This window comes from Stegastes partitus, unplaced genomic scaffold (genome assembly GCF_000690725.1).
Source record: "Stegastes partitus isolate 25-593 unplaced genomic scaffold, Stegastes_partitus-1.0.2 Scaffold1148, whole genome shotgun sequence".
Taxonomy (NCBI): domain Eukaryota; kingdom Metazoa; phylum Chordata; class Actinopteri; family Pomacentridae; genus Stegastes; species Stegastes partitus.
Window position 1 is genome coordinate 67,995 of NW_007578879.1, and position 26,639 is coordinate 94,633.

General features: G+C 40.2%; 2 protein-coding genes across 3 annotated transcripts in view; both read right to left on the reverse strand.

Annotated features, from left to right (window-relative positions):
* Nucleotides 1-325: 325 nt before the first annotated feature.
* Nucleotides 326-16,538, reverse strand: wdr26a (WD repeat domain 26a). Of its 2 annotated transcripts, XM_008296716.1 has the most exons (15): nucleotides 15,916-16,538; nucleotides 14,870-14,969; nucleotides 14,568-14,624; nucleotides 12,688-12,824; nucleotides 11,594-11,691; nucleotides 10,107-10,263; nucleotides 9,637-9,775; nucleotides 9,377-9,517; nucleotides 7,371-7,490; nucleotides 6,889-7,034; nucleotides 5,825-5,903; nucleotides 5,567-5,696; nucleotides 5,263-5,457; nucleotides 1,499-2,694; nucleotides 326-1,426 (listed from the first exon to the last, which is right to left on the reverse strand). In XM_008296716.1, exons 1-14 carry the CDS (start codon nucleotides 16,200-16,202, stop codon nucleotides 2,672-2,674), a joined length of 1,809 nt encoding a protein of 602 aa, XP_008294938.1. In that variant the 5' UTR covers nucleotides 16,203-16,538; the 3' UTR covers nucleotides 326-1,426; nucleotides 1,499-2,671. The 2 variants fall into 2 exon arrangements, with proteins under 2 accessions (XP_008294938.1, XP_008294937.1); XM_008296715.1 differs by having other exon boundaries at nucleotides 1,499-5,457.
* Nucleotides 16,539-17,121: 583 nt separating this feature from the next.
* adcy3a (adenylate cyclase 3a) overlaps nucleotides 17,122-26,639 on the reverse strand; it is a 111,832-nt gene continuing 102,314 nt past the window's right edge. The window contains exons 18-21 of the mRNA XM_008296717.1: nucleotides 26,279-26,392; nucleotides 25,759-25,885; nucleotides 21,925-22,049; nucleotides 17,122-20,707 (exon numbers count right to left, since the gene is read on the reverse strand). Of these exons, the coding sequence (XP_008294939.1) occupies nucleotides 20,528-20,707; nucleotides 21,925-22,049; nucleotides 25,759-25,885; nucleotides 26,279-26,392 (546 nt within the window). The 3' untranslated portion in view covers nucleotides 17,122-20,527. The remainder of the gene's footprint in view (nucleotides 20,708-21,924; nucleotides 22,050-25,758; nucleotides 25,886-26,278; nucleotides 26,393-26,639) is intronic.

Here is a 26,639-nt window from a genome sequence, read left to right on the forward strand (position 1 = left end):
CACCCATATTAATGAGGAAGCCTAGTTATGAACGACAGTATTCCCGCTATTACAAACTGTTAAAACATTACATCTAAAGTATATCGGTTTCAAATGTTTGGTTGTCAGCCTCCCCTGATTAACAATAATTGATACTGGTATTGGTCAAACCCTGCACTAAACAGTCTGATGAGTACAAAGATGATGCAAGTCACATGCCATGTCGTTTCATGTAATTTTTGACCAGCAGTTAAACTAAAGTGTCTATTATAGGTGAGTAAATGAGGAAACCCCAATTAACTAAATGGGTTCAAAGTGAAAGAAAAAAATACATTTCAAAGTTGCATTAATTTAAAACCCTGATTGCTTTATTTAAAATATGCACACATAACAAATCTCCTACAGAACTATACTGAACAGTACAATCACTTTCTGTAATAACACGTTTAAAATGTAAAATGGTCTCTGGCAGAAACTGCCTGCAAGCAAACATAGTTCCTACTTTGGCTTCTTTTAGCTGGAAGAGAAATGAAGAAAGCCTGAAATACTTAAACAAATGTAAACAAATGAAAAAGGGCCACAGAAAAAGAAAGTAGAACACCACAGCTGTGACTGACTTAACTCTGTGAGAAACATCTATTGTTGTGCATCACGTGTGTGTTCTGTGATGAAAATGGTGAAGCTAGTGATAGCTGCAGTGGTGTCTAACCAGATAAACAGAGTTCCCACAGTCCTGCAGTATTTGTTGAGGACTGGAAATGTTTGATAAAAAGAATCCTCATTCTAATTAACTTGTAAACAGAATATATAGAAGCAGTTTGGACAAAAATAAATACATGCTGAAATGCAATTTTGGCTGCACTGAAGTTTGTGAATCCTAAAACTAATTTTCAGTGTTAACATAAAATAGAAAGTGTACATTTGCAACTGCTAACAGGTGTGCAATAAAAAATGTGGTGTGAAGCTCTTAAAAAGCAGCTGAAACCTTTTAGAATTTGACAGTGAATAGAACAACAATGGGAACCCTTAAAAACACACATCATCATGTTTGCCATTTGTACACAGCCCCATAATACATGCCATAACATACAAATATACAGCACATATTACATAGAACAACGCATCCAGCAAGATTGTTCTTGCGACTCTCTGAAAACACTTTTATATTTCATAATTACGTTATGTTACACTTGTGTACATATGTGTCACACACTGACTGTTGAAGACACTGTCATCATTTTGTTACTGTGTCCCTCCAACTCACCGGTGAAGTGTAAATAAAGGATGAAGGATACATAAAGGATCAGGCTGGTAATTTTCTGTTTTTGTCTTTTAATTGTGTTTTAACATTTACTGATCAATAAAATGAATGCATTCTAACAAGGGCAACAAAGCTGTAGATATGACATTCCTCTAACGCAAAGAGGCTCACTTTTGTCCAGAAGACCTAAAAAAAAAAAAGTCATACTATAGCATGTTGGTCCTAAAAAAAAAAAAGTCATACTATAGCATGTTGGTCCTAAAAAAAAAAAAGTCATGAACTCCAACATTTTCTTTTTGTCCCAGTCCCACATACACCATCCTGCTGCCCTAAACACTTACAAGGGCACCAAATGTGGACTCATCCATCACTGAAAAAAAATCTCCAACAAATGCATGTCCTCCAAGATCATCATCTTCAGCAAGCCATAGAGCAGGGAAGTCAGTTTCATTGGATTTTTTGTCTATATGAAATGTGTATTTTAACTAAAAAAAACACACAAAAAACACACAAAACTTAACATATAAACTAAACTAACTACACCAAAGCAAAAATATATTGGTAGAGACAGCAGTAACCTGCAACAAGGTACAAAACAAACAGTGCAGAAAGGAAACTGATGCACAAGGAAAGCTACACTTTGTAATTTATATGAGAAAGGTAGGGGTCCACAGATAATCCCTTGAACTCTACAGGTTTGCATACACTAGCTGCTGTATGCTTTCAGAAGGCAACAAACCACTCAATACATTTCAACAGTTATAGCACTGCAAGTGTAAAACATGGGTAAGGAATCAAAATGCCATCTCGTGCAATCCTACGCAACATGCTCATCAGATACTACTCTTTCTCTGGATATAAGCAGGAAAGGTAAAGAGAGAAAAAAAATATGAAAGGTATTCTGCTTTTAATAAAAAGACAAGATAACATAAATTTTTCCGGTCAGAAGTTACTCCTCAAGTCGATGTTATATCCATCAAATGTTCCTACAAGTAGACTCTCCTAAGAATGTTCAGGAGGTAAATAAGGAAAAAAAGCTGCAGCCTCTTTATATGAGCAGCTCAGACAGGGGACTGAAGATAACACACACCCTCCATCAGGTACTGCTACATCACAGCCTAGCACTACTCATGAATAAATAACCTAGCTGATAATAAATAACAGGACATGAGTGGTCCTGTACAGTGCTGAGGGAACAGGTCCAGACAGGAGGAGGAGTTGAGTCAGATACTTGACGTCCTGGAGCCCAGCTTCACTGGGACAACTGTTCTCTCAATAATTTGAATGAGTTTAACATCTCTGTGTGAGATCCTGACTTCTGGCCACACCTCCAGGAAGTAGCCGCCCATATCACCGAAACTTCCCCCGCGTCATCCATTCAAGTGTCTACAGAGTCTTAATGCTTGTCAGGTTGACAGCAGTAGCAGATCATCAGCTATCCATGCTGCAACATTCTGATGGGAAAGTAAAGACCACAGGTTGTCATCCGTGTCACCAGAAGCTATGCTTGGACCTCATCATTGTTTTTGTTTTGTTTTGTTTTGTTTTATTAGTCAGGACACTACAATAAACCAGACCAATTGCACAAATGATAAAAGATTTTTTTTTGCTGTCAATGATTGAAAATAAATCACTTGTGTCACATGGAGTCACAACCAATTACCATTTCTTTTTAACAGGAGCATCACAACAATGATTGGTGTTTAATTTGGTACATACACTGAATTTTCACTTTAAAAGGCAGTCTAATCTAGCAACTCTGCTCCAACTCCTCCCATCATCAAGTTTAAATATTAAGTTACTGTAAGTGCTGAGTCAACTCTATGGCAATTTTGGAGTCTGTAGTTTGTGCAACTGTAGTGTTTTACTGAGAAGTTATTCTAAGATTTAGTCTACCCTCAGTGATAGAGAGAGGATAGAAAAAATAGGAGAAACAACTAGCTGGATAGCAGATGTTGGTAAGAATCCCTCCATCTTTAATCGGTCTTGCTGGCATTAACAGTATGGCTGAAATAAACATTGGATTTAAAATTTAAAAAACAAAACACACACACACACACACACACACATATATATGTCACATTTATCCGTTTAAAATTGTAGAATGGTGGTGAAACTGTCAACAAAGAAATATGTGTGAATTTAGAGAGTTTAAATCTAGATGCACCCTCACAGAGCAGTTTGACTGTGTGTACTGAGCTGATGACTTGCACAGATCTGAAAATTTGGAAATGCAAACACAAGTATGGTAATGCAAACACAAACCCTCTAAAGCATTCTGAAACTTCACTAGTAAAAAGCTGAGCATCTCCATAAAAACCTAGTCCTGTAAGGTAACACTCGAAGGTCCATTCATTGACATTTCTCCTATTTTCATTATTCTTATTCAAAGATTTATTTATTTAGTTTCCTCTTAAATGTGACTAACCACACAAGGCACATATTCTAAAGTAAAGTTAATTTTCCAATTGCATCTAAGGTGCTAATTTTACTCTATTTCAAGAGTGGTGAGAGAAGTATTTAAATCCTAAGATTAAGTACAAATATGGAAGTGCAAAAAATGCTATTACATGTTAAAGTCCTGTATAATAAATCTGTCTTATATAAAAGGTTCAAAAGTATTGGGAGCAAAATGTATTTAACAGCTTAAAATAAAAGTCCCGGTTTGGTCACTCTGATTATTATATATGTGACATCAATTGATCATTCATACTATATAATACTAAAAATGCATCAATGTGTCAGTAGCATGTTACTGTTGTAGCTGCTGCAGGTGTCTGATTAATGTGACAGGTAAAGAAGAAAAACATAAGTTTTGATACACAAATCTTTTTCAGCTCTTAAACCAGTCTCTAATTTTAGTGAGATATTTGATCATTAGAACATTTACTGAAAAGAAATCATGTGAGAAGTGTTACTGGTACAGTTTGGTGAAGCTTTAACAACTCATAGACATCTGGAATGTGACATAAAATGCACACTACTTTTTAAAAGAAACCAGAAAGTTAGGAAACCATGGGTTTAATCTGTAAAAAAAAAATTGTTCCATCACCAATTGTGTAAAATCCTCATCCTGAAAGTAACTAAAGCTGTCAGACAAATGTAGTGCAGTAGCAAACTACAAAATTCTCCTCTGTGATGTAATGGAAGTAGCATAAAATAATGCAACAATGTTGCACATTAAAGTAACATCCACATGAATTCTCTGACTCAGTATTTTAAGCTCAATTTTGCTCAGAGCATTGCTCTGCCTCCACCAGCTTGTCTGTTTCCCAAAGTGCATTCTTCTGCCATCTCTTTGCCATGTGAACAACACACGCAAAGAAAATAGGATATATCAGACCGGTCCACCTTCATCCATTATTCCATGTTCCAGTTTTGACACTCACTATTTTACATGCTTTAGGCAATGCGCAGGGGTCAGCACAGGCACTTGACTGGTCTGTGGCAATGCAGCCCCATTTGCAATCTTTTTATGATAGTCAGCATTAAGGTTTTCTGCAATGTGTGCCACAGTCTTCTGTGGTATTGGATCACATGGGCCAGCCTTCATTCCTCTATGCAAATCAATGAACCTTGGCTGCCCATGACCCTGTTGCTGTCCCATCGGTTTTTGTAGGTGCAAACAGGAAGCTACCAACATTAGTTGCCATTCTGGAGATGCTTTGGTAATGACCAAATTGTGATAGCTAGATGACTTGGTCAAAATCACTGAGATCCCTACGCTTGCCCATTTTTCCTGCTTCCAACACGTCAACTTCAAGAACTGACACTCCACTTGCTGCCAAATATATCTCACTTTGACAGGTGCCATTGTAACGTCATTTCACCTGTCAACAGTTTTAATGCTGTGGCTGATCAGTGTATATGAACTGTTGAAAGCAATGTCTCAAAGATAATCCAGCAAACACAACAGTGAGAGAAATGTGTACCCTTCGCTCTTTTGATTTCACACACTCATTTCACACACAACTTTCAAATGCTTTCCTAACAACTACACATACTAATTTTAGTGTGCATACCATTAAGCCCTTCTGCATCCTGGACATCCAGGAATGGGGCAGGCCCCCAGATTCGGACAGTTCCGTCGTCTGAGGCACTAGCCAGCAGTCCAGGCAGGACAGGGTTCCAGCTCACACAGTTGACTGTTCGGGTGTGACCAGTCAGCTCTGCGATAGGCAGCTCACTGCGCCGGTGCCAGATGTAAACTTTGTGATCTGATAGGGAACAGGACATTTTATCAACAACTACCAGTTTACTTTTCAATTTGTCTGTTGTCTAAGTCAAGAAAGGAGTTGGGCTGAAGTAAACATCATCTTGTCTTGCCTTCACTGCCACTAGCAATAAAGTCCTCATTGTGTCCCCCAAAGCATGAATGGATGGTGTAGAAGCCCTGGGTCACCCCTTGGTACTTCCTCACCAGCACACGGTCCTGCAGGTCCCACAGGTGCACTCCCTTCGAACGCATAGCATTTACCAAGATACACACATAAAATTTGACTGGTACTTTAGCAAGTAGCTGAGGTTCAAATGAAAGAAAAGAACATCATAGTGTGAAATGTTTGGAAGCAACAAGCTGCTCACCTGAGTAGCAACATTGAGCAGAGCTAATCTTCCACTTTTTGAAACAGTGAAAGACATGATGGGATGGTCCTCCTGTACTCTAGAATGACAACGCAAAAGAGGATCCACAGGGGAAGCAATTAATTCAATTCAATTCAATTCAATTCAATTCAATTCAATTCAATTCAATTCATAAGCTTCAGCAGTCCGCAAGCAGTCCGCAAGCAGTCCGCAAGCGAAAACCCCGACAGGGGAAAAAAAACCTCCGACAGAACCAGGCTCAGGGAGGGACGGCCATCTGCCTCGACCGGTTGGGTGGATGTAGGATGAATTATAAAATTTAGTTTACACTTAAACAAGTTATTACTGCTTCAAGACAGGAGAAAAATTAAGTATGTCGGCAGGTGAAGCATATCACACATCAACTGTGTGTGTGCGTGTGTGTGTGTGTGTGTGTGTGTGTGTGTGTGTGTGATGTGATCCAATCAATTAACCAGGCATGGGGAAAATAACAAATACATATCTGCGGAAAGGTATGAGTGTCACTGTTCATTTCCTAGCTAGGGCATGTTGCTGTTTGTTTCATTCACACCATTGTTTAATACCATTGTCACTTGACATCATCTTTCTGTGAGGAAATGACGAAAGATAAATGTTTTCTCATCTGCTAGAATTTTAATCTCTGTCTGTTGATGTTTGTGGAAACCCTGATATTTTGGGGTGATGTGTTGGAAAAATGTTGAAAGATGTGTTTGATGCATGAATACCATGCTCCATGGTCCCTTTTTGTTTCATCAACATAATTTACAGAGTTAATGATTATTAATTTTTATTTTTTAAAACTGTGAATCCTTGCAAAATGGTTGAAGATACAAATCACAATTCTTATAATTTTTTTTTTTTTTTTTAACCCTACCCAAAAGTCTTACAGTAATTGTGTAATAAACAAAAACAGTTGCAGAGATTTTGGAGGCTGAAGCTGGCACAGGCAAACCAACATCATAAAAGTCATATTCATTTTGTGCAGACACACTTCTAGAAATACCAGAGAAAGGTTTCTTCACCCAGTCAGGGTAGTTACTCACATGTTTCTGTCTGTCAGGTCCTCAAAATTGTATCCCCGGATGCGTTGGTGGGTGTCTGATGCGAGGACGGTCCGGCCGTCAGTCAGACACCACAGGCACTGCACCCGTACTCCTTCCCATGAATCCAGCAGGTTTCCATCCAAATCCTGGGAGATATGAGTTAACTTTTTTTTTTTTCCAATCAACACCAGATTGCTGAAGGGAAATCCAAGACTATGAGCAGCAGCTGGTGTATGTGTGTAATGCGACCCATTTAAATGGCCAGGCGTAAGAGCGTTGTGAGGTGAGCTCACAGTGATGTTGACCTTTGACCACATCAATTGAGTCAGTCTCTGCTAGATTTGAAGAGATAACGTGTTCACAGGAATGCTAAAATGCTTCCAGTCTTGGCTGTTGCCGACACCAGCATGATAGAGAGCATGATATAAACACACTGTAGGTAATGGTCAGAGCCTGATGATGTGGCTATTACAGATACTCACACACTGGTAGAATTGGCCTCGCTGGCCACCAGTGACGAAGCGTTTGCCATCTGGATTCCAAGCCACACTGGTAAGGCTATCCTCATGAGATTGACTCATCTTTGTTCGCAGTTCCCCCGTCTACACAGCAAAGCCAAAAGGAGAGAGAAAAATGGTTGAAAAGATTAGAGACTACACATTTACCAAACTTTTTTTTTTTCTCTCATTGGCTAGTATGCTCTTCTGTCTGGTCTGAGTGGGTTTGGAGAAGATTGAAGTTAATGAGAGTACAGTATGTCTCAAATCACAGGGTAAGGTGTCTTTTACATGAAAGTTGACTGGAGGAGAAGCAACATGGTCATTTTGGCAAGGCTTAGTAGCTGGCCTTGTTTGAAGTTACACAAGTCAATGTTTAGGTTTTAACATGAAAGGAGTCAAGTGTAGTTACAAACTCAGTGTCATCCCCAACTATATTAGCTAATTGTTTAGTAGCTATGTACACAGCCTGCTAAGCACCTGCAATCACATATCCTATACACATTGGTGTGTATAATGCCATTATCACCAAAAGAAACAGTGAACAAAACCGCAAAAATAAGTACCAATAAACCAAAATTAACTTAAAAACTAGATTCATATTTTTAAAATATGTATCCTTTCAAACGGCACAGATGGTAAAGTGGGTTGTCCACCAGTCGCAAGGTTGGTGGATTGAACCCCAGCCCCTCCACACAGGTCCAAGTGTCCACAGTGTCAGTGGGGAAACACTGAACCCCTAGTTGCTCACAGTGGCAGCTCTACCATGACACACACGCAAAGCTCTGTGTGAGTGCGTGTGCATAAAGAACACATTGAAAAGCGTTTTGCCAACCATAGCTACCCAGTGCTTTGTCAGATAGATAGATAAATAGCTAGATAGATAAATAAAAGAAAATGAATAGGTTGTGCACAATGCATTCTACATGTGCTATACATAACAAAGTATTGTAGGCATTTGGTAATCAAATCAAATCCAATCAAGTTTATTGTCATTTTGCTGTACATACACAGTAGTACAGGCAAGATGAGAGAGCGTTTCTTCAGGATCATTTAATTAGTAAGTTTTGCGGAATGAACGTCTGGGATAGGCAAGACACTAAACGTTCACTCTCGCTGTCTCCTGAAGGGGCCGCTGCGTCCATGTGCACCGCCATTCATTGAACATGGCAAACCTCTTCAGGTCCTGGTAGGTCTTCAGGGATACAAAGACACACACGATAGTGTGATGATGGTGAAGCCGCAGATGCTGCCAGAGCTAGCTATCTGTCTGTTCACCTGGAACGATGTCGTCTCCTTCAGCTGTATGGCCGTCTGGGATGTTGTCACGGAGCCATGTTTCTGTTAAAGCAAACACACAGCAGTCTTTCCACTCTCTGTAGGTTTCTCTCAGCAAAAATAGCTCGTCCAGCTTGTTGTCGAGGGAGCTGACATTGGAGAGTAAGAGCGACGGTCCTGATGGTCTGGAGGGGTTAGCCTTTAGCCTAGCATGGATCCTCTCTTCCTCCACCTTTGTTTACGTTTGCACTGTTTGCGCAAAGTCTCCCGGCCGCAACTTTTGCGGAATGAACATCTGGGATAGGCAAGACACTCAAAACGTTCACTTTCATTGTCTCCTGAAGGGGCCGCTGTGTCTATGCGTGCCTCCATCGCCATGGCAACTAATATTGAAGTATTGTAATATGTCAGTGAATTCAGGGAAATAAGAGGTCTTCACAAGCCTGTAGTGTCTGAGAGAAATAAACAACCCTAACTAAAAATCACAGATGATAATCCTAGCTACCTTGACAGGGCTGTGATCAGTAGTCTGCTGCTGATTTATTCTCATCACACAACTTACTGCAGCTGTAATTCAGTTACTTTGTTGTTATTTTTACTTGCTTATTTTTTCTGAATGTAGAACAAATTTCTGTCAGACGGGAAGGGGGGGCTACTGAGCAGCTGACATGCATGTCTCCTCTGCACCTGTGAGACACGTGTCTGTGTTGTACCTGTATATTCCACAGCCACAGCTCAGAGCAGTCGTCAGGACCACAGGCTATCAGATAGTTATCATCAGGGCTCCATGCCAGGTAAGAAACTCCATAAGCATGACCCTCCAGAGTCTTTATCAACTTTAGCTGCTGGGTTTCCTGTCAGCAACACACAAACCAAGTAATAGTCCAGTTATTTCAACTTTGACACACACTGACTCATTTCTCCTGTAGTAGAGAAGTAAAGTAGAAATCTTGATAAGTAAATGATTGATCACCATGTCGACTTGCCAAACAATGACTGTGGTATCTTTGGACCCAGTTGCCAGTTTTGTGCCATTATTGGAGAACTTGCAGAACCAGACTTCATTGCAGTGTTCAGTAAGAATCTGCTGTGTGTAGCAAGGGAACTGCTTCCTACAGTTTAGGAACACATATATTAGTTAGAAAGGTAATGCATATAAAACTCAATAGCAATTATGGCTAGAAACATTGGTCTGATGTAAAAATGTGATCTCTTTCTCAAGCTAAATATGTCAACATAAACATTACTTATTCTCACATAATGCAAAATACAGAGTGTTCACTGAATTGATGGGTGCTTCCAACAAGACAGGAATACCATTCTATGAGACAGTGTGTATAGTGCCACTCTTGTAAATGTCAAAACTTGATTCTTTTAAAGCATAGAATAGTCTCATCAGCCTGGGTGGAGATCTGGTGCTTTACTGTATGCGTGGGTTCTTACCGGCTGCAGGCGTGATCTAGCAGCAGAGACACAGAATCTAGACCACTGTCCAGTTTGGTGTTGTGGTAGAGACAGCGCTCCCTCTGCAGCTCCACTGCCTGCTTCAACAGAGTTTGCAGGCGGCGAGGAGGCAGCATCACTGATGGGGGCAAGTATGCTGCACATAAACACACAGAGCACATACCAACAAACTGCAGTAATGAACAAAGAAGTGTGAAATCAACCAGTAAAGCATGGTTGTTTATCATTACTAGTACATGGTAGGTTCACTTTTAGCAATTTTGTTTTGAACTCCTATTTACAGGAAGTGAATCAGACAATCAACTTGCTTGATGTGCAGATCCACAAAATGCTGTGTTGATATTTAAGTGTCTGTCTCCTCCTGTGTGAGCCTCTGAGATCTACAGTTACTCATAACACCTTTTTTGACTTTTATGTTTATCTGTGGAGAAGAATTCTAGCCAAATGCTAAACTGTCAAGATAGTATATGTATCAAAAGATATAGACACATGGAAAAAATTGTTGGAACCCCTCAGTTAATGAAAGAAAACCCACAATGGTCACAGAAATAACTTGAATCTGACAAAAGTAATAAGAAATAAAAATTCTACGAAAATTAACCAATGCAAATCAGACATTGCTTTTAAACCGTGGTTCACAGAATTATTCTTAAAAATAGACTCATGAAACAGGCCTGGACAAAAATGATGGTACCCCTGGAAAAGACTGAAAATTATGTGACCATAGGGACATGTTCAATCAAGGTGTGTCCTCTAACCTGTCCGTCTACAAACTTGTAATCCATGGTTCAAAAGCAATGTCTGATCTTCATTGGTTTATTTTCATAGAATTTTTATTTATTTGTCAGATTCAAGTTATTTCTGTGACTATTGTGGGTTTTTCTTTCATTAAGTGAGGGGTACCAACAATTTTGTCCATGTGTGCATGAGGTGCTTCCAGTCTGTGTTACAAGGTGTAAATATTAATCAAGCCAATAGGAAACTGTTGAACAACTACTTTTCTAAGGACAGTTTACATTTTCAGATTTTTTTTTTCCTTTGGTATAATCTATTCAAAGAAAAATGAGTTTAGTAAAGTAAAGTTTAGTAAATGGCTGCATGTCAGTGACCTAAAACTTTCAATGATGTACATTAAAAGGATGATAATGCACATTATTATTCGGGTTAGACTGACATACTACTAAATTTGTATAGTGTGAGATGCAACTCATTGATTTTTGGGGGGAAAATGATCAAAAATCTGATTTTAATGCATTTACTAAAGATGATCATAAAGTGTTCATATGATCCAACGAAATCATATCTACATGTAATGAGATAAAAGAGAAACAACATTACTATACATCCAAATTACTCAAAGCTGTTACTGCCTACATGTCAGTGTAAAGATATACAGTATGTGGCCATAACAGTATTTACTATGAACAGCAGGGACAAGTTCGGGGTGTGAATTTTACTGAACTCACTCTGGAGCTTGTCCAACAGCTTTGTCCGGGATACAGTGCCTTTGCCTTCCCATTCAGCTTTGGCTCGCAGGTCCTCTGCATGACTGCACATCAGGTACCTTCAAAACACAACAGCATTTTCAGTGACTATCAGACACAAGCACATCTGCTTTCACAATGACCTTACACAAATATCTGTATTGGTAAGAGTATCAATTTCAGCTTTTTCTTTCAGTCTTACAAACTCTTCCATCACAATACCTACATCAAAAACAAGGGTTGTTGTTGTTTTGAGCGCAGCTTTTACTGGGATTTTTTTCTATCAAAAGTATGCAAGCACTACTGAAGATTATACTTGTTTAATTTGCACTCTCTCAAGCCTCTTTTCAGCTGACTTGTTTTCATCAGCTCTCCTGTGAGCAACAGAGCAGCTGAAGAGCTGGGAGTGCAATCTGTCTTCACCCAGTTGAGGAACATCAAAAATTTACTGCATAAAAATACTTTACAGAAGAAGAGCACACATTGCATCTGTTCCAAAGTTGTTACACTGGTGTCCTGGTTGTCTTTTTTTTCATTATTCAATTAATTCTCCTTTTCTTTTTAATCTATTACGGTCTTATATTTATTTTCATTTACAATCAACCTGTTCTTTAGTATTTTTCTTCTATTTTGGCGTGTTTTAGTTTCCAATTCCATATTTACCATCTTGTACAAACACTTAGTGAAAACTTTGCATTGCATTTGACTTGTATAAAAGGTACTATAAAAATATAATTTGACTAATATTGTGAAATGGAAAGCTCCTATTGAAAAGACAGCTTGTGTAGACAAAAAAAAAAAAATACTTGCAGCATAAAAACAACAAAGGGGGTCCGCTGCACATGTTGTGCATGTCTTGGAGTTTGTGCCGTTGTGTGATAATCTTGTTTCAGAGGGTTCCACACACTGAAATATGTATATTCTGAAAGACGCACTACAAAATCTGGATTTTGCCAGCCATGTCTCACATATTTCACACTTTAGGTAGTGTAGACAACTTCTTTGTGTAAATAACTTTGTTTATTTATCAACATTCTGGAGTTACACTCTGGTTCCCTGTCTGCTGATAAACTGACCCGCTGAGGATGTGGATACGCTCTGTGTTATACTTGAGAGGAGTGAGTTCAGCTCTGAGGACCTGCAGAGCCTCCAAGACCTTCCCATCCTCCAGATACTCCAGATATTTCTGCTGCAGCAGCAGGAACTTCATCCGCTGTACAGGAACACAAGAAGAGTACAAGTCAAAAAATAACCAATGACATTAGTCATCATGATGCAGGTTGCGTGTCGTGCAACATTTGAACATATGAGGTGTGTCAGAAAAGTTTCAGGACTGATGTCACAAAAGATATATTTCAAATACAAACTACAAACTACAAGTTTTCCCCTTTGAAGTAATCTCCCTGGAGTCTAACGCACTTTCCCAGCCATCTCTGCCACGCCGCCATACACTCCTGGAAGAAATCTTCCAGGATCCTCTGCAGTTCCGTCGTCACAGCCATATTGATGTCACCACGTCTTCAAAACAGGTCCCCTTGATGACCCCTTTGAGCTTGGGGAAGAGGAAAAAAATCACACTGAGCCAGGTCAGGTGAGTAGGGAGGTTGCTCCAGCACGGTGATGTTCTTCTCAGCCAGAAACTGTCGGATGCTCAGGGCATTGTGAGCAGGTGTATTGTCATGGTGAAGCAGCCACAACTTGTCCTGCCACAACTCTTGCCTCTTCTCGCACACTGAATGAAGCAAATGCCGCAGGATCTCTTTGTAGACGTGCTGATTGATCGTCTGAAGGGGAAAACTTATAGTTTTGGTTTGAAATATATGTTGTTACACTTAGAAACAACAGATTCAATCCAGATTGAATCTGTTGTTTGTCAGTGTAACAAGACTTAAGCTGATTTAAGAAAGCTCTAACTTGGGGTACTTATTCTACCAAGTTGAAAATGTGGTGATGGAAAGCACTGTCAATGTTACATTTTTGCAATATTTTGTTTATTTTAATATTGCCGTATCTTTGAAGTGATTGGCTGTTTTGATTAACTGCCTTTGGGATAGAAACTGGATTTGCCCTGTTTGTGATAGCTGCCTAGAACTTTGTGATGAATAGTGACATTATAAATACACCTCGGACTAGGCAAATTGTGAAATCAAAACCAGATTGTAAAATAAGCCATGCAATTTGCTGTGAAGCAAAATGAAAATTTTCTAAGAATGATGAGTTGAGCTTTAGCTATGTATTGGATTACTTAAAAATTTCATGGTTATACTGTTGTATTTGTTAAGCGGAAAATATTTATTTTATTTTATTTTAGAATTCTGGGCTTCATAAGAAAGCAAATTCTTCTTGACAACAACCTACAGCTGCACAATATCTGAACTTCTACCTGCCACGAACAACACTTTCTTGTGTAAAAATCCAATTCTAAAACACTTGTGTTTACATGTAAAAAGTTATTACTGTATGATGTGTTTCGTCAAATTCTCATGGAATACAAAACTCTGGGTAAGCTAAGATCACAATTTTATGTTTTTTATCTGTCTTGCGTATTTCATCTCAAGATAAACTGTATAGCCCACGTGAATACACTAAAAGTAACACATCAAGAATACACTAGTCGTAACCAAATCAGTGAGTTGCTTTGATCATTCGATCTGTTGAATGATTTACAGATTTAGATTGCTTGATGTATTTTCTTGCTACTGCAGACAATAACTACTCACTAAAATACAGATTTTAGTTAAGCCCTGTTTTTCCTGTGACTGCTTTAGTTGCTTTTCTGCGAAGCTGCTTGATGGTTTCCCTGTCTTATTCTGTAGCCCTGAGATAAATGTTTGTAAACATTTTGTCACATTAACAGGTGCTGTGTTGTGTATTAAATTCTGATTTCAAATGAGACAACACAGTATTAGAAATATTACCCGTCAATGGTCTGAAGTTTGTTAGGCTTCCCACTTACCACTATAGCACTTGGAGAATGCATCAATGCCTTCAGCTCATTCAGGTCACTCTCAGCCTGTATAAAGAGAGAAAAAACATCCATTCACAAACTCCTGCATGTTTTGCCAGTCAGAAACTAATACTAATAGATGAGCAAAGAACTCAAGCAATTTTTTAAGCAAATTAAATCCACATGATGTCCTCTCCTTGCCCTAAATACAGTTAATTGAACGATGTAAAACAAACAAACAAAACAAAAAAACAAAAGAAGAAGAAAAAAAAAAAAAACCCTAGGAGTTTTTATATGTTTTTCAGTCCCACCTTGTCCCACTCTCCTTCAATAACGTGATTGCGGAACTTGGTGGCAGATGGGTGCTCCAGTCTGCAGCCTGATTCCTGCATGAGAAGGTCCACTGTCTGACTGTAAAATATGTACAAGAGAAATGTATTCACATCATAAGCAACAACAGTGGAAGACATTATCTCACTCATTTGTACCTCCTGTTTTAAAAGAAGTGCTAAAAGATGAGGACTACAGGTGGGTGTGGGTGGAGTAAAAACAGATTAATCAATAATGAACATAGACTTTTTTTTTCCTCTTACAAATCTTGCTTGTAATGATTAGCATTGCATTATACTGTATGGAGCATGACTATGTCCCTGCTGACATGGGGCAAAAGGCAGGATACACCCTGGACAGGTCACCAGTCTATCACAGGGCTACACAGAGAGACAGACAAGACACATTCACACCTATGGACAATTTAGAATCACCAATTAACCTCACTATGTTTTTGGACTGTGTGGGAGGAAGCCGGAGAACCTGGAGGTAACCCACGCTGCACAAGGAGAACATGCAAACTCCACACAGAAAGATCCCCGGTGTCCTAACTGGGACACGAACCGGGGATCTTCCAGCTGTGAGGTGACCACGAAAACAAAAACCCTTTAACAAATTAAATATTTAAGACAAATGTGATTCATCAAGCTGCATCTAATTCAAATTAGATGCTTATTCTCTCCTTCCTCAACAGCATTCTGTACGATGCGCGACTACAAGCAAATCTGTTTTAATTCCATCACAACTTCAACCTCATTCAGTACTGTGTCATTCACAAAACATTAAAAACTAATTGTCATGTTGGGATTCGCAACATGTATTCAGTTTTGTTGACTAATGTGAGCGCTTTGCTGATATCACAGCACTGCCGCAAACTGCGCGATTCTTAAATCCAGGAGGTTGGGAACGTTTTCTTTCCCGCATTTGACAGATAAAGGTCAAAGGGTTGTCATGACTATCTGATGGACGTAGTATGGTCATTGATCTGACAGCTGGCTGAGCAGGCTCCATTAGCTGGCTCACTTACTTGAGACCTAAATCGTTTAAATGTTGTCCTATCAGCCTGATGACATCCTCCTCAGACTGAGACAGACGCTTCTTCTTCTTGACGCCAGAGTTGGCATCCGACGTGCTGTTGTTGGACGTGGGCTGGGCTGAAACTCCGTTGTTGTTGCTGACAGCATTTCCATTGTTAGTGACTGACAGAAGTCCGTTTGAGTGACCTGCGCCGACGGAGGACGACTCACCATTCTGTGCACCGTTTTGGCATGACAGTTTTGAATCACGGTCCTGCCCTGCCCCGTTAGCCTGCATGTTGCCACGGTTTATACAGGTGACACGACGTATATATGAACGAATGACAGGTGCAACGGGACACTGCAGGGATGACAAAACCACCGGTACAGCCACCGATAGGCCCACTGACCCAGATGCAGCCCCGAACTGCCCTGTTCCCCCTGCGGCCGAGTCTTCGTGTTTGTTCCGCGGTGCTGGTCGCGACGATAAGCCGGTTTTCGGGGCGAAGCACTAAGAAACGAACGCAAGAGTTATTTCGACAGTTGCATTTTGTAATTATGAGTGTTGCTTGGCGTTGTCAGTAGCGTTACACCCGCGTTTAAGTTGTTGGGTAGCGCTTGTTGTTGTTGCTCACAGACAGCTGCAGCTCTGTTATGGACAGACGCAGTGACGTCAGCGGAAATTCCTTCACGTCTTTTTGTGTCAGCTACGTCACCGCGAGGGGCCGCTGTTTCTTTTTGACTGTATCTGTGCTATGTACAGCACTTTACAAGACACTGTAATTCTACATATTTAAAATTTAAGTATGGTCCTAGTTTCTGGTTATGTAGTTCCGCAATTATTCACCTTTTCTGAGTGTCCTTGCATTGTTTGCTTTGTTAAATATATGTGACTTGGCTGCTGTGAGGATTTATCATTTTGATCAGTACTCTCCCTGTCTCTGTCCCTCTCTTGAAGGGGTCTTTATTAAGGGGTTTATTTTTAATGCACCACATGCACTAATATCAAAGAAACACTCTATCTCTAATGTCAGAGTGTCAGTCTTTACATTTTACTACAGCTGAAGTGTGTTTAATCAGTTGATGATCTTGAAAGACACATCACTCAAAGTTAGTCAACCTGCAACGGATGCTGATAGATTATAGAGCTGGTAAGCAATTACAGAATCAATGCATTGAAGTTTCTACAGACATAGCAGCAGTCATGACACAGAGGGTATCTTTATTAGATTTTTTTTAATCTGTTGACCTTATGGTGACAAAAAACTGAAAGGAAAGAAGGTATACTGAGTGACAAATTCTTCAACTTAAAAACCAGGATTGGGGTCAATTACTCAGAAAAGATTAAGTAGACCTACAAGATGCCTAATTCAAACCACAAAAAATGTGAAGAGGAATAAATGTTCAGAATTAACATCAGAACAGTAAAAACCACAAGAACCACAGGATTTAACTGTTTTGTTGCTTTTGCATGCCATCAGCTGGCCTTGGTAGTTTGTGCCCTCCAAATGGACTGCCAGTGTTGTTAAGTTGGTACTCCACTCAAAAGATTACTTTGCAACCAAAACGTGGAACAGAGTTAACACGTTATTCAAAGTGCTATTATGTTCCCAATCCTAAGATTCTTTAAAAATACAATTCAGGAAACAGCCATGGTCCATGTTATGGCTTTTAGATCTAAAGCCATTTTTTAATCATTGGCACTTTCACATCTGTGTAAGAAAAAAACAAAACAAAAAAAACAAACAAACCAAAAAATCAATGTCCCTGTCATTTCCAATAAATAAATCTGACCAGTAAACACTGTCTAAGTTCTATGTACAATGAAAAGACATTCAGTCTTCTTCCCTTTAAATAGAACAAAACATTACATTATAAAAAACAATGGGAAGGAATGATTGAACCCTTCATTAAAGAGGAGAGATAAGGTTTGTTGAAGGAGAAACTATTGCACTTTAGTTTCTTTCTTAAGAGACACTAAAAGGCTTTACAATCACGAGGAAAGAACAGCCACACCTTAAATACTTTCCACAGAAAACAGTGCAGCTGTTTACTAACAGGTGTGCGCTCATTCTCCTGCATATCACTACTCCTTTGAACATCCAGAAGACAGGGAGTTATGTTTCAAGTCCCATTCAGCTGCTGTGTTGTGCCTTTTGTATCTTCACCTAAGCAGGCTGCCTAGTCAGGCCTGTGTTTTGTTTTTTTTCCTGCCCATTTTTTTCTCTTAATTTGTGAAACTCTCAAAGTTTTAGATTGCAAGGGATTTTTCCACATATTACACTGTGGTAGACAGCGTTGTAAGGGCAAAGATAGAAACTTGCTGCAGCAAGACAGCTGACTAACTATTTCTACATCAATTGTGTGGTGAGATTAGACCGCAGTGCAAGGAAAACTAAGTTTGTGTTTATTAATCAAATATGTAAATGTAAAGGCCTCATTATTAATTATTATACTGGTACAGATCATATGGTTGTACCAGGTAAAAATGGGGTCCATTAAAATGTGGTGCAGAAATCAAGGAAAGACTGTAACAAGTTCAACTTTAACTTTCACTCACTGTCACAATTTTTAGACCATGATGTCAAAGGAACATCCTAGTTTATTAGAAATTTCATCCTTTTGGGCTTTTCTAATAAGTCACTGAGCTAATTGCTGAGATCATATGCCATAGTACAATCCCTGAAACACATTAAATGAGTCAAGAAACGTGCAGTCAGATGATCAGATGCGTTGAAAATACTCCAGCAGTTTGTCCTGATAATCCAAAACATTTTATTTGGAGAATAAACCCAAAGCTAGCACTTTGCTCGTAATCATCCCTCACCAACACAGGACAGCTTACATGCAGCAAGACAAACCAGGAAGTGGGTGGATGTTTACAGCAAATAGCCTGTTTTACTGTCTGCCTTTTAAAAAAAAAAAATAAAATAAATAAATCTTTTACATAAAACTGACTAACTTTGGGTTTGTTTTCAACCTATTTGACTGTCTGACTGCTTTCGTTGGGCATATTTTCATGTCACCTTGATTTCCACATCTCAGCTCTTAACTGTGCAATGTTATTACAATCAATTTGTCACCAGAGTTACAAAAACAGTAACTCAGCATATAATAAACTGGAATTATCCTTTGACAGTGATGTGAAAGGACTGGGAGAATTTCTCCTGACTATAGAAATGAGATCCTTCAACTAAGTACTATGTACTAAGTACTAAACATGGTGATCACAGCTGTTATAGGCACTTGCATCAATTCAGTCCACGGAAAAAATGTTCCTGTCCATTTCCTAAAACATGCAATACAGACTTCTGTTATCCTTTATGTTCAACATGTTTCAAGGCACAGAAGTGTGTTGTGCCAGTTCCCAGAGTCGAGAGGAGAGCAGTACTGACCGATCTGACCTGTTCCCACATTAGAATCAAGAAAAAAAATACACTATGAGTAATTCATACATTCTTCTAGACACCCACGACCACATGAGCAGTAGCAGGTGGTAGTTCATTCTTTATTGTCACACTCTAGCCACTCATTGGTCTACTTTCAAATATTCCTCTCATCAGGGACAGAAAATCTGAACTCAGTTCAGCCTGTCAGATTTCCACACAGCCATTGTGTAAATAGAGAGCGACCTCCAGGTCTCTCTCTCTCTCTCTCTCTCTCTCTCTCTCTGTGTGTGTGTGTGTGTGAGAGAGAGAGCGTGTAATCAGTACTCTCATTTTATTTGAGAGACATTTGTTGTTTACAGACTGACTAAATATCGAACAAGGGCATGGAAACTGACAAAAGTAGCTGTTGCAACAGTTTTGTGATTTTGGACAGAGCTGAAGCACAGGCAGCTGTGTGTCAGGACTGCAGTCTGACAGATCTGCAAGCATTACTCAGCATGGAAGCTATTTTCATTTACAGGAGATGCTGCCAAGTGTTAAAGAGAACATTATTCACTTTTGTTATGTCAAAGGAGAAAACATGCTACAAGCTTCAAGTTTACTCCAATTGCTAATGAAAATCTTGTCCCCTCCTAAATATTCATGGGCTCCTTAAACTGTCAGCATAACTACATACCACAGTAGGGTAAGTAAAAAGGTCACTATTGCTATAAGAAAAAGGTTGGATTTTTGTTTTGTTTCGTACTTGTCAGGATATCTCAGACTTAAATAACTTTACTGAAATTTCAGTGATGGGTCAATGTCCAAATCACTGTGGTGCAAATGTAGATTTTCTGTTTAAAAAATAAAAAATCAATGTTAACATTGCAGCAAAGTATATGTCTTTTTTTACATTTTCAAATTTATATAAACAGCTGCTATTAGATGTTGATACAAGATGTTATCGTTCTTGTTTTGAATTTTGTTGTTCTTGAAAATGACATTCAAAATCAAACACAGCCTGTACTGGCACCTATATCTTTCTACAGATGGAGAAGAAATATTTCTTCAGTAAAGAGTAATGAGGTATGAAGTGTTTCTTTCTGCTATTTTCTGGTATCTGAGTGTTTTCAGGTAAGTGACCTCTAACTTTAAAAACTCTCTGCCTCTCTCTGGAATCACCACACAGTCGATGTGACATAAAGAGTGGGAATGTGTGTGTGCGTGCGTGCGTGTGTCTTTGTGTGTGTAGTTCTTAGCTGTCCACCACCTGGTGTGGCAGAGTGACAGAGGAGCCGTTGATAAATGAACCTTGTTTGTCTCTTCCTTTTAGAAAATAAGTGAGCAGTTCCCCTTTCCCTTTCACAAAAATGGGTCCCCTCCTCACAAAGCGGAAGTTGTACTCCTTCAGGATGTTGTAGCAGTCCTCCACCACCTGGGAGAAACACACACATGGAGAGTACATCCCAGTGCTTACAGACAGTTTATCTAAAAACAATAGGACACATTTATTTACAGTTATATATACAAAAGTGCATTTTTGATTGCTGAAAAAAATGAAATAAAGGAGCACAGAGATGTTGACAAACTACTACTAATTCTACTAAAGCACTCACTCAGCACAAAGCTGTGTTTGATAGACAGCAACATTATTATCTCAATAAAAAAAGGAAGTAGTCTCTGTCTGTGCATCTGTGTGTTCTTCACAGATCTCATCCAACCTTCTACAAAGTTGGCAGGATTGTTGCTGGGATGCAAGTGCAGTGTGCGTCTGAAGTCGTTTGAATGAGTGTTGGGCATTTTTGGGGTATTTTTGTGGTCTGTAACCTGGCTTTAAGCTGCTTTAACTGCTTGCCATTGCCTGAGAGCAACAGTGGTTTATGGTTCCCAAAGCTGTAGCCAACTTGATGTCATGATGTTATTGTTGCCTACAACATCTTATGAAAGTTATAATTTTCTCTTGCCATACCACTATGACCACTTCCACTCACATAATGCTTTAAGTCAGTAAATCCGTTGCTCATTATTAGTGCAGTTTTTGCAGTGTTTTCAGTGATTCTGAGCTTTTATAGTGGTACAACTAAAAAAGTACAGGATTATCAATAGTGTGTATGTCTACTGAGGGAAAAACAAAGGGTGGTTAATTTAATCCCCACATAAACTGTAATCAGTGTCTTTCCAAGACTTTTGTTGCCTACAGTATACAAAAAGCAACTGCTTTCATATTTATGTCATTCTAAAAACAAAATGTGTTTACAAAAATGTGTTTTTTTATGCTAAGTTTATGTTTTAATTATGTATTTTAACTGTAAAACAGGATTTTCCTGCTATAACCCATGCAGTACTGACACAGTATATACTGACACAGTATATACTTTACTTTACTTTTTTTTTTATTTCACAGAGATTGTAGGCAAACAACAAATGCATTTTCACACATTTGTTGCACAAAAACATGTAAGAAGTGAGGTGACCACTTCTAGTCATTCTATACTGACAGACATAAAAAAACGACAACAAACAAACTGAGCTAAAGCATGTCACCTAGAACATTTTAATCATCTTAATCCTACTATCAATGGTAACTATTCTGCAAGTTCTGTGAACAGTGTTAGGTTATCTAGAAGCCTGCAGTAAAACCTTGAGCTATACCTGGATGTTTCCCATCACCCCTGTGGACTCCATGCGACTGGCCACGTTCACGGTGTTGCCCCAAATATCATAGTGAGGTTTGCGGGCTCCAATCACTCCTGCTAGCACCCCTCCCTTATTCAGACCTGGAGGAAAGTGTTGACACATGTGACATGCAAGATCAGACTGGTATTTTAGGTAAGATTGACTGTCAACACTACACTTGCAAGAACCTGACTCTTCAGATCTCCTGTTTTACATTCAGCAGATTAACAGCAGAGATTTGGGGAATTCTATGTTGGTCTACATTTTTTAAAATTGTGAACTTCTATCTCTTGGTTTACGAAGTTTCCCTCAACACTCTTTTCACTAAACATGAGAATATAACCCCTTGATTTCACACTTACATTGGTGAGAAAAATATGTTATCACAATGATGCACAATACTACAGAAACAAGAAACAACTTGTATTTTTACTTTCTTTTTAAATTAGCACACAGACAAACCACAATTAAACAGAGAGGTAGATGGAGTACTTAAAAACTCATGATCATGCCTCATTTAAAGAGAAAAGAAAGCTATAGATTCCTCTTTGAGGTTGTTTGAGAATTTAACTTATTTTATTTGGATGATGAATGCATGTGGCATATGTCCAAATAGGTCAGAAGGATAAACTTTGCAGAATTCTTGCAATATACACTTCTGAGTGCATTTTTTTGTTACCTGTATTGGTAACTATGGCCATTGGCCAGGAACAGATATCGTCAGGTGGTGTCCATCTTTCAGTGAGTGTTTTAGTCCTCAACCACTACACCCTCCAATTGGTGGGCCGGCAGTGATTGGCCAAATCACTGCCTATCTGCTCCTGTGCTCCAGCTTTCCTCCTCCCTTTTGCTCCACAGCTAACAGGATGTTCGCTCTGCCTCTTTCCCCATCTTGCGAGCAACTTGTTCTTTGCTCCTTCCATCAAATCCAAGTGCTGACAGCATCTGCCATTCTGACTTAGTGGGGAAACCTCTGCGGTCTATCTCCACTGGGAAAGCCACACCTGCCAGCCCTTGTTCCTGCAGAATTGAACCAAGGACTGAGTCTGGACTTCCGCCTGGACCATGCCCCGCCTGGTTCTTACATCCGCGTTTCCCCATCGCTGAAAATGTGTTGAGCCGAGGCGTTTCCGCTGGACACATGGGTTGCCCACGATGTCAGGCAGCTTTAGAGAGCTGATTGCTTGCTCTATGGCTGCTTTGGCTGTCCACTTTGGCTGTCCAGACCTAGTTGTGACTCCTGCTCGTCTCACCAGGTCATTGTTGGAATCGCTGAGGCTTACTTCGACTCTTCATTTGGCAACCTTGAACTCCTTCACATCCAATGATAGGGGGAGTTGAAGCTGCCCAGAACCAATGTAGAGGCCCACTGAGGTAAAGCTTGGTGGGACTCTGAGCCATCTTCTTAGGTGTCTGTTGATCTTTCTCTCGATGCCCTCAACAGCAGTCCTGTGAAGACTGTGTAGAGTCACAGCAACCTAGGCAGGAGGCCGTGTTGGTCCAGCCAGGTCTTGAATATACCCGGAAGCTTAGACTTGTCTATCTTCCTCAGCCGTTCTTCAGTCTACTTTACCACATTGGAGATGTTGATGCTATCAGACAAGGACGAATTAAACCACTTCCCTGAGCATTTCACTGGGTTGTCCACAATGGTTGCAGTAATTTCTCCTTGGATGTCGAGGTTGAACTTGCTGGTAACTTTGCCTTTTTTGATCACCAAGTGTCTGGATTTGCTGGCCTTGAACAACATTCTTGCCAAGTGGCTGCATCGTCCAAGGTTTTCAGCACCCATCTTGCAGGACATGTGTTGCTGTTGTTATTGCAATGTCATCCATGAACCCATGCAGTGCTGGTTGGACGACACGCAACTCCAGTGTGGGGCCATGGGTTACATCCTCTGCTGCAGATATGAGTTGGTTCATGCCCATCAGGAACAGAACAGGAGAGATGGTACATCCTGTGGGGATTTCCCTCTAGAGGTCCAGCCAGTTGGTTGTAAAGGAAGCAGATGTGAATCTCAGTTTGAATCCTCTTAGCTGATTATTGCTTGGATGGCTGGTAGTGGCCGAGCCCTTGTTGAATGAGGTTGTGTGGGATTGACCAATAGGCATTTGCAAGATGTAGCCAGACCACTGTAAGGTTGCCTTTTCTCTGCTTGGTCTCCCGGATCAACTGGGTGATCATAGAGGTGTGTACAATGCATCCGGAGAATCCAGGGATGCCTCCTTTCTGAATGGATGTGTTGATGAAGTAGTTTTTTGTCTGACCTCCTGGTCAGTCCTCTTGCAAGGATGGAGAAAAAGATTTTACATTCCACGTTCAGGAGAGAGATTGTTCTGAATTGTTCTATTGTGGAAGAACCTTCTGCTCCGGGAACAAAACAGCCCTCTGCCAGTTTCCAGCTTGCTGGGATTGAGCCTTTTGCCCAGATCTTCCTCAAGATCTTTCATCACCTCCAGAGAAATTTTCTGTACACCTGGTATGGTACACCATTCAGGCCTGGAGCAGCTGATGCTCTGGCTTTCCGGATGATGTCCCGGATTTCCTGCCATGTGTGGGGAGGGTTTGTGTCCAGCCCAGTCTTCAGCTTTCCCGGTCTAGGGATATCGGGGTTTTCACCTAGCTCCAGGTGTCCATTGTGGGACCTGCAAAGAAATTCTTCTGCCTCTCTCTTCGAGCTGGATAGTGTGCCAGATTTTTGTTGGACAAGGAAAGTTCCACACCTCGACTTGCTCTGATGACCTTTTTGCAGACTCTCCCGCAATGACACCTAACTGCAAATTCCTCCCCGGTCAGTGTTGACTTGTTTCAGGTTTCTCGTAGTCATTTTCCATGTCTTGGCAGTTACCAGTGTATCCGTCCCATTGAGTCTCTCATCCTCCCCCTCCTCTTGGGAGGCTCTGGGAATTTTGCTCTTTTGGCACTTTTGTAGCTTGAATTGGTGCCCTCTTGCGAGTGCTGCACACAAGGTTTCTAGTCTTGTGTATCCACACCAGTCTTTCCTGGAGGTCAGCTGTCTCTCCTAGATACACTGTATTGCCAAAAGTGCTAGCTCACCTGCCTTCACTTTATATGAACTTCAGTGACATCTCATTCTAAATCCATAGGGTTTAATATGACATTGGTCCACCCTTTGCAGCTACAACAACTTCAATTCTTCTGGGAAGGCTGTCCACAAGGTTTAGGAGTGTGTTTATGGGAATTTTTGACCATTCTTTGAGAAGCGCATTTATGAGGTCCCACACTGATGTTGGACAAGAAGGCCTGGCTCTCAGTTTCTGCTCTAATTCATTCCAAAGGTGTTCTCCCGGGTTGAGGTCAGGATTCTGTGCAGGCCAGTCAAGTTTATCCACACCAAACTCTCTCATCCATGTCTTTATATACCTTGCTTACATCAGCAGCCCACATTTTATCCAGCTATTCATCATCTCTCACCTGGACAACTGCAAACCCCCTGCTGTGGCTCCTGTCTCTACCACCAGACCTCTACAGCTAATCCACAAATCTCCTGCTTGCTTGGTGTTCAGACTTCCCAAGTGTCCACACCACTCCTTTTCTGTGGTCATTTAACTCGGTCCCTGCTCCTGTGCCATCCTGTTTAAAACTCAGCTGCTAGGAAACATAGCAGTAAATGGAACTGCTCCTTCCTACCTCCAAGCTATCATCTACCCCAAAACCTTTTAAAACGCACATCTGGATTCTCTCCATATTTCCACAACTTTTAGGACTTCTGCTTTTATTTCTTTGATTCTGAGCAAAACACAACAATACATACCACCCAACAGCCCTATGTGAAGGGCTAGCACTTACCAATGCGTAGCATGAAGTTGTTGAATGACTGGTAGTTAATGTTCATAAGTGTGACTTTCATGGCCAGAGCAAAGTCTGCTAGGTCTGCTAGGTGCTGCCAGCGCTCTTTGTCAGACTGCTCCTCCTTCTGTCAAACAAAAAGCAAACATGACTAAAAACACAACATTTCAGCACAATGAGGATGACTGGTTGTGAAGTGAAAACTATATACTCTATTTAGATATATGCTACTTTGAGTGCAGAAAAAGAACCCCTCTTAGCAACTGGCAGAATAAATCGTGTTGTGTGGGTTCCAATGGTTAGCTATATGAATAGGTTAAGAATTTGAAAACAAGTTCCAGTGCATCTATACAAACATCCTGAATAAATATCTTGAAAGGAATACCAGACTCCCCAGAGACAGTCATGATTTCCTAAGCTGCTAAGGATTTTCCTATAGGTTGAAAGTAAATTGTCATGTTGGTTGAATCAACCAGAGAGAAACACTGGAAGCCTGGAAAAGTCATATGACCATGCTGACCTTCATGCAGGTGTAGCCATTGCTGATGTCTGGGGTGACACCTGATGCTGCCATGTAGGTGCTGCCAATGGTCTTGATTTTTGTGATGAAGCGGAACTGAGGTTCATCCAGTAACTGACATGGATACAGGTGAAAGGTTACATTTACACACACTGATGGCATAATCACAGAATCTAAAACTCCAACCCATTCTAAAACAGCTATTATACCATAGTCTAAAGGAAATCTTAACAGCCAGTCAAAGACTAACAGACAGAGCAATGACTTTAGGCTAAAGAGTAAAGATGGTAACATATTAAAGGGAACATATAATGCTGTTTCGGATTTTCTCCCCCTTATATACTCTGGGGTAGGATGTCTG